General features: G+C 37.3%; 1 protein-coding gene across 2 annotated transcripts in view; it reads right to left on the bottom strand.

Annotated features, from left to right (window-relative positions):
• The window catches only part of cacnb2b (calcium channel, voltage-dependent, beta 2b), a 26636-nt gene that overhangs the window by 12476 nt on the left and 5086 nt on the right, over positions 1-9074 (bottom strand). For both annotated transcript variants that reach the window (XM_014018335.1, XM_014018336.1), the window contains exon 2: positions 241-306. In XM_014018335.1, coding sequence (XP_013873789.1) covers positions 241-306 — 66 coding nt within the window. The remainder of the gene's footprint in view (positions 1-240; positions 307-9074) is intronic.

The raw sequence follows: 9074 nt of genomic DNA on the forward strand, positions 1-9074 counted from the left end.
CCTCTAGTAATATATTTACTGAGAAAAATGGTGACGTGTTCAATACTTATTTTACCTGCCGTTGAATCAGCAGTAATCAATATTCTTCATTTATCCCTGACACTTCTCTGAGCACAAAAAAGATTACATGAAAAACAAAATGGACCCATTTTGATACCAAAATGTTACAAAATATTTTTAATTTTATTTTTTTAACACAACCTTTTAGGATCAGGATTTAATGTAAAAACACAGCCGTACCTTGGCTTTCTCCAGCTGCACCTGGGCGTTTCGTTCCTCGACGACATCTGAGTCCTTATGCTCTCCCTACAAGAGACACAGAATATGATGCCATGATGTCACACAGAATTAGATTTCTTCCTGTCATTGTTGAAGTAACCGACAAACCCTGGGCAATATTATAGTGGTGGTCCTCATAAATGAAGAGATCCATGTTAAAAGACTTTATTTTTTTCTTAAGACCCAAAGCTTCTACTGACTGATCTCTTTATTGTTGAGCTTTTGACTAAATGTTCACTTTTACATTGACTATTCCTTTTTCCAGAAACCTTGTGCCTTTAATTGTCAGAAATCTTTTAGCAGAACCCTCCCGGGATGCTCAGGTTTGTGCACCATGTGTCCCAGTGATTAGATTGTCCCCTCAAAGACATGCTAATTAATGCCCTTTGTGTCATAGCCAGAAGACGACACAACCGTCTGGCGTTCAAGATACACACTTCAACCACAAAGTCACAAATCAGCTCATTAGTTTCAGACAATTAGCTCAGTACGGCACATTTTATCAGTTTTGTATTTCTCAGGTTTTGTTCTATTTTATTGAATGATATCAAATAAATATTCCTTCAAAGTATGATCTTTATTTAAGACTTTTATGCAGACACCCAGAGTTCAATGATAATGTCTTGATTCTTAAAGTTACGTACTGCACAGTTTATGAATGTTTATATTTCACATTTGCTATAAATGCACATCTGCATGTACAGTTATTTAAGAAAAAAGGTTTGAATCAATGGGCCTTGTGCAAGAACCGTTCATACAAATAAAGTAAGAGAAGCTGAAGATAAGAATACAAGCATGTTGTTGCATGCGGCCCATTTTTTTTACAAAAGTATACAGTGACATTCCAAGTCACTGACTAAAAAAAGGAGGTTAGTGAGGCAGAGCTGACTGCTCTGATCTGTGCTCGAGCCTGAAAGACACAAAGAAGCTGATCGCCCTGCATGCATCTGCAACCTGTTTACGGTTGATGCTTTCAGTCTTTTTTCCTGCCACATCTGCTCCTGTCAACAAAGGCCTTGTGAAGAATGAGGAACTCCACAATGTAGGTTCAATTTATATTTTTAAGAAAACAAATTGAAAGACAATCAAAAGGAGCCTRAATAAGTAAATGGGGAAAAATGCAATGACTAGCTATCCTCCTTCAAATTGTGTTGCTGGAAGAATTGTGATGTCATACAAGTAAAATTAGAAAACACAAAAGCTTGTAAGTCTGCAGACTCATTTAGAGCAGCACAGACTGCAGGAACACACAAGATGTGACATTTGTTTAAAGAATGGCCCTCATTAAATACTCATGCAGATTCACATAATATGATTCATTTATACTTAGTTTCTTGAATGGTGCCTCTTCATGCAGCCTTAGTTTTTCTTCTGTATGAAACAAACCACTTTGGATCCTGTATTTTATCAAAAACTGCTTCTATAATTTAAACTTAACAAAACAAAAAGGAAATCTCTAAGTCTTCCTGAGTCAACCTTATTTCAATTTGAAAACTCAAATAAATTTTTTACAATAAAAGTAGGTAAATATATTATACGTTACAATAAAAACAAAAAGAAAGAAGAAAAAGAAAGAGTTAGAATAGCCCATGTGGCTGCACTGTTTGCTCTCGTAATTAATAAAATCAATGTGGCACAATCAGCTTAACTAAAATAAAACTTCAAAATATTTGAAAAATAACTAATGAAGCTTCTAATTATCTGACAAAAAAAATAAAGTTTAAATAAGCAGAGACAGTATATAAAAAACTGAAATGGATAAAAAAGGCAGAAACTATACATTAAAACAGACCATTTAATATTGGAAAACAATAAAAGAGGAGGAGAAAGAAAACCTCGCTCAGGCATAATTTTGCCCATGCATGAGTTTTTTGTTTACACATTACTGGTGTAGACATCTGTTCGCACAGCACCCGCTTCTCCTACAAGCAGCGTCACCCAGCCAGCAGCCCAAAACCCCTCCACTGAATTATTAAACACTGTTCAGGAACTGCAGATGAGTCATATCCCACTCTGCTGTGGCAGGTGATCAGTCATTTAAAGCTATGGTAAATAATTAGTCAAATTAATGTAATTATTACTCATCAACAACAGKGAGTGCCTGGAAAAACATGCTGACATATGGTTTGGGTGGGACTTGACTCTAGTATATAGCTGTGAGACTGTAGCAGGTCATGTTACCATAAAATCAGCTTTTTCTGACTATATCTGATTACATTCTAGAATTCTAAAAATTGACTAGTAACAACTAAAATTTCACTATCCTGAAAGGTGATTTAACACAGCTGCATTTACATCCTGATTGGTCAGAAGAACAATCCAAGATACCTAAAATAATTTTGACTTGTCAAATCTAACTTAGAGATATCTCAAAATGTATTTTTGACTAGTCTTTCTATCTTGAACCGGAGCTTCCATTCAACTTAAYAGTAAATCTGACATCATTTAGTCAGAATGTAATTAGAGATATCTCAAATATGTATTTTGACTAGTCAAAATGTAATTAAATATATCTTAAATATATGTCCAGTCATAAACCATTTTCAGATATCTTGAATGTGGTTGTGGTRAAACTGATTAATGTAAAAAGACCTCCCACAGTGGGTCACATGTAACCTTTTCCTGAGTCTCCAGAGCCAGGGAAATGAACCAGATCTGAGTTATGTGTGGTAAATTCTATGTCTGTAAAATAAATATCCAAGTCTAAGAACTGAGTCRATCTGCAAATTGTTTGGTCTCATTTTTGAACATGATCTTTCAATTCAAAACAAAGGAGTGCTCAGAAAAATTGCATAGAATTGTGATGCAATGTCAAGTCAAAGTCGGAACTTTACTTAATTTGAATGTGAAAATTTCGAATGCTTGTGTTGTGTTTGTTTGTTCATTTTCATCCAATATTTAAATAATTTTATTTATATTTAGTGAAGTTTGCATGTTGTCCTTGTGCATGTGTGAGTTTCTTCCCATCCTGTTCTTRTACTTCCTGCTGGAGAACCACCGGTCCATTACCATGATTACAAAGACTGAAGGATGTGCAAAGGAAGGTGGAGGACAAGGCTTATGTGAACAAGTAGGTTCTGTCATGTGCTCCCTGAAGGTGACTTTTCTCCCTGTTCAAAAGTGTTTACACGGCTATTTCCACACACGCCAGGGAAGGCATTAAGGAACAAGCTTCTGATTGGGAAGATGGAATTCTTCCCTAACTTGAAAAAAAATTGAGCCATAGAGACACCAGAAGCCAGCTGGATGGCCTGAAGCACTGAAGCTCCCCAGAGGACAAACTGAAATGTGGAGTGATGCAAAGATACAACATTTTTCAATATTAGAGGAAAAAGTAGGTTTAAAAACAGTTCTGCAACAAAATTCCTGCTATGAGTCCGTGTTAATAGGGCACATTTGGGATTTCTGGCTTTAGGAACTGTTTGTTTTTTTCAACTTCACGAACCATTTTTTACATAAATTTTAGTTGTTAAAAGATTTTGGTTTTGTGCAATTTTGTTTTTAGGATTTTGTTTCTGAACAAAGTTGACTCGCATTTTATTACACTTTTACTAAGCCTAACCTATACTAACCCAGCCCTAACCCAACTACACTACAACCCAATTACTACCATAGTTAGACTAGTTAGTCTCCCTATCTGGTGGACCAACATTATATTAATAAATCCAAACATACCTCTAAACCAGAAAGCCTAACCAATTGTRTTTTCTAAACACAATTACTTTGATAAGTAAAAAAAAATGATGTGCCCACATTGTGACTGTTAATCGAAGGTTCAAAGCTCAAAGAGCTTTTGGTGCCTTGTACAAAATTTTTCTCTTCCTCAGATGTAAGAGAAGCAATTTCCCCTCCTTGCTCCTTCCAAAAAGAAGGAGGCATTTCCATAGCAACCAGTAAGAAAAAAATTTGCAGTCTAAGCATTAATGACTCCCACTGATGAAAAAAAAGACTGTTATAGCTTGTGAGCCATGATCCTCATGGAGCTGCACAAAAAAAGATAACACGCCTCTGATGTGGCAGCTCAGCAACAATTCGCGCCACAGAACATGTGACCACTTCGTATGATCCTACATTTTGGGATTTCATAACAACATCAACCTGTGCCCCACAGAGTGCTCCTGAGTCACCGCTGTTATCTGTGTCTCATTTAGAAGAGCAAAGAAAGACAACTGGGGTTAGAAGTTTCCACATCGCTACACAGCAGCTCCGTTAAGAGCAGATGTGTGAGTCGGTCCAGTGGCAGAGCAAACACTTTTGACTGTGGTGCCTTTTTGTATGGGCCTGCCAAAACTTGGAACCGTGCAGGGTTTTATGGATGATTGTCTAAAACGATGCAAAAAAAAATAATAACTTGGACGTGAAGGATGCCTAAAATACATAATTGTTCAGATAAACACTGCGATGGTCTGTGCTTTTCATTATTTTGTTTTAAGTTTTCTTTTTTCTTATGGTGTTTAATTTCTAAACAAAGCAATAAAAGTAAAAAAAAATGTTTTTGGTAGATTGTTTCTTTGTTGTAACAAATGCTTCTTGGCAATGAATCTTAATTTTCTAATTTACCTTTTATGTAAATAAGCTCATTCACATTTGTAAATGTATATCAGCAAGCAAAACAAGAAGTAGGTTATTTTGCATGGGAGAAGAAAGTTTAAATTCGGTCACATTTCTGTCTTGCTCGTCTCATCGGTCAAATGTTTGCAAAAAATCAATAGTGGGTAAGTCCATAATGTGGAAGCGGAAACAGAAATTTCAACTCAAGTCCCTTCAAGGATAAACAAAGTAGCCAACATCCACGCTACAGATTTCTGAATGAGCCAAAACAGCAAATAGTTTTATCTCAATCTGCATGTTTATGGAAGCAAAAATCATCTCTTGCAAGCAATTCAATCAGTTTCATAAGAGCAAAGAAGAGAACTCTGACACTGTTCACATTTATTTCTTTTTTTGCATTTGTGGAACAGGTCACTTGTGACTAATGTAATCAGTGATCACCTGGCACAGAGCCTGCTGACATTCAGTGCCAAAATGTTTTCCAGTATTGGTTATTTCTGCAACCAAGGAAAATGATTTCATCTGATTAAACGAATCCTCTCCTCTGTTGTTCATTCGCTTTTTCTATAAACTGATTATTTCTTTGTTACGCTGTATCTTGGTCATTAACAGCCGGCTCATTTGCATAAAGCGTATGGTCCAATCCACTTTTCCCTGAGCCCAGTTTCATCAGCTGCTTTGCATCATCTGTCAGACGGAGGCTGGCTCCTTGCCCTCTTCCTGATGCTACACTGGGGCAGAGAAGGCRGGCTGGCACCGCCACCCTTCACTTTGGCACCGGTCTCCATCTCAGCAGTTTAAAAAAAGCATCACAGCCTTTTAAAACTTGAATTTTAAATCTAAATAGGCAGAAAATCACTACCACAGTGAAGGTGAATTAGTTTACAGTGCACGGTAATAGGACTTTTACCATCATTACTGATGTTGCCAATTTGTGTTAAAGGGGTAAGTTGAGCAACTGAAAGTTCAACATCTTTTTCTACTCTTCATCTTTAAGTTTAAAATATGCACACTGCTGCAGTTTTAAACATTTTGAATTATCCACTTCTTTAAGACATAAAGTCAAGTTTTCCAGCTGATTATTGTGATGCTAAACTGCTTTTATCATGACAAAATACAGTACTTATGACTATTAGAACTAAATGCATTTCTACAGAGTACGGTCTTCCTACAGAAGAGCATTGCATTCACCAAAGGAAAAAAACATAGACTTCTTGTCTCATAATTAAAAGATAAGACATCATAATTATGACATAAGACRTCATATTTATGAGATCCTGATCACATAAGTAAAACTATTAGCTATAAACTTTCTATAAAGTCTACTAGCAACAAATGTCCCTAAACTATAGCCTTTGCTTTATAAGGATCCAGCTGATAACTTACCTTCCTGATGCTGTGAAGTGATTCTTCAGCAGTAATGGCACCTTTCCAGTTTTACATGAAAAGTTCTTACTTTGTAATTATGACATCTTTTTTCATATTTGTAAYATTTTGCCTCCCACTTATGAGATCCAGACTTCATAATTTTGAAATGAGAAGTCGATTTTTTTCTTAGGTGAATGCAATGCTTTTCTGCATCTGATGCCTATTGACATGATAAATACGGAGACTTGTTCCTTAATATTTTTCCATACCCTGAATAGAATAAGGAACCCAAAAACAATTTCAGACATAATTTTGCTGCTTCAAACTCATTAAATCATAAATCCAGGAACAATTGAGTTTAATAAAATCACAGCACCATAGACTGAATCTATATTAAAATGCAGTCATTATGAGAGAGAATCTGTGTGTCAGGAGCCCTCTCTTTTCCCTGCCCTCGCTCTCTAGGTCATGATTGCCTTTGAGTAAGGAGATTAAGATAGCATGCGTCAATCTAGGATTTGGAGCCAGAGAGAAAAATGCAAACTCCTCCCAGACAGCCAGGTTCAAACACTATCACCAGACAGAGATAGAAGAGCTGCATTAACTGTRTCCATACGACTTAATTCCCGACTTGCTTGGTGCCTGTAATGGATACRTTTCATCTAGAGAAGTCTCTCAGCACAGCACAGAAGTATGATGCAACGTGATTAGTATTGGTTGGAAGAGGGATGTGTGCGTGTGCACTGAGATTATAAAAAATATTTTATTTGTATTTATGATCATTTTTCACTTCAAGCACAATTTTTGAGCCACTCAATTAGTCCTTGCCTCCTGTGTCATACTGAAAGACAAAATACATGACCCGGCTTAGACAGCAAGCAAAAACCCCATTTGGAAACATTCACAACAAAAACAGGGCTAACAAAAGACCTGGTGGAATATTTCGGACAGCTCTGAGATCTTACTGTTTACTTCCTGCTTGAGGGGAGAGCAGGTATGTAATGCTCTTGTAACAACTACTGAGAGGTGCTTCTTTTTCTACGCAGCACTGCTTGTTGCTCACAGACCGCACATGATATTTATTCTAAAGTTTTCCTAGAACCATTTGGAGTCCGCTTTGTCTGTTAGCAAAATATATCATAAACCACTGCACAGTTTATTGAAAATTAAATTTGGTATGATAATAACTGATAGTCCTACAGAATTACCCTCATTTGCTCAGTCAGATAGATGAATCAATCAGACACAGGTGCACATGTTTGCCCACCTATTTCTCTTATCATAGTTTACCAAAGACTGTTTGAAAGAGGCAGAATTTTACTAAATTAACATGATGTTGGAGGAATGGATTGGCTGTATTTAGCTTATATTTAAGATTTTGGCAGCTTTGTGGGGCCTAAATAAATGTTTAAAAGACCCATTTCCAGTCCAGAGACCTCTTGTTGAATAAAGCAATTATCATAAGGAGCCAGATCTGATCGATTGTAACTTTTTCATTTCAATTCATGCTCTGAAAGCTTAGGGAAGTAGTTCCCAGTTAGATTTTTTGTTTTCTTTTGTTCTGAAAATCTTTGTGGATTCTAGAAACATGGGCAGAAAACAGCTTTCCAGATGCAAGTCGTTTTTTCTCAAGATTTCATCAGATTTACAACAATTTTCATGTTTTGCTGCATAACTGTCTATTCTAATACTTGTATTGCACATGCTGATATTGTTATAATAAATTTTTGTGAAATTGTAATATAAAAATGTTTATTTCAACAAATAGAACACAGCACTTAATAGAAAGCTACATTTTGCTGAACTTACACCACATGAAGTCAATAACAATAACAGTGTTCCAGTTTACTACAAGCTACAAGTTATGTTTAAAAAATAATCAAGAACAGAATTTTTTATCCTTGTGATCTTCTCAGACCATTAGTTATGCAACCCTGTGTAAAGCCTGGTATTCAGCTGGACACACGACATGATACAAGCGTGTGGAGATGCATCTCTGTGCCCTGTGCACGCTGAGGCTCTTATGGTGAGTGCACTGATGTGGAAAGGCCTCACAGACGGATTAACGCCCAGCACAACAGATGGTGCTGCGCTTCCTGTTCTGCACACGCACACACACTAAAAACACACAAGTACACGTGAAAATTTAGTGGGCAAAGCGCACATTTTACCTTCTTCTTGGGCGGCATGGCGGTTGAAGGCGTCCACCTGCGTTGTTCTACCAGCTGAATTCACCTGGCTCCAGTGAATGAGACATGGGCAAGCATGTCATGAGACTGGTTTTACGATGACAAGTGGATAAAACGTGGAAAAATAATAATAAAAAATGTTCAGTGCAACAAATCCTGTTTGTTTAAGCTTGCGTAAAAGTGAAATATCGTCCCAATAAACCGCGACGTGCCGCACTGGAGAGGAGTTTGACTCAAAGCTTGCACTCTGAGTTGAGTGTAGTTACCCTCTCCTGAGTCCTGTGGGTATTAAAGGCTTATTTCTCAGTGTGGCATCTGTTGCACCGCACACCGGCTGCGCCAAAGTTGTCCAACCCGCCTGCGAGCGCTCCATGTGTCCCAAACACGGCGTTGCGCAAAGTGAAGAATGTGTCATTTAACCAGATTTGTGGAGTGTGTTTGTGCGTCTGAAAGGCTTCCTGGGGTTTGGATGCACCAATAGGAATGCTCTGGCCTGACTCCAGCAGAGACAGAGCCGGAATAAAAATAAATAAATGAACAAAGTAGGAGGAGGTAGCTAAAGCCTTTGTGCGCCTGATTTACAGCTCAGAGCAACAAAATCATCATCCAGACAGCATAATCATGAGATTTTCTCACCGCTTCTCAGAATCTGACACACACACACACACACACACACACACACACACA

The sequence above is a fragment of the Austrofundulus limnaeus genome, unplaced genomic scaffold (assembly GCF_001266775.1).
Source record: "Austrofundulus limnaeus strain Quisiro unplaced genomic scaffold, Austrofundulus_limnaeus-1.0 Scaffold190, whole genome shotgun sequence".
In the NCBI taxonomy this organism is placed as follows: Eukaryota; Metazoa; Chordata; class Actinopteri; order Cyprinodontiformes; family Rivulidae; genus Austrofundulus; species Austrofundulus limnaeus.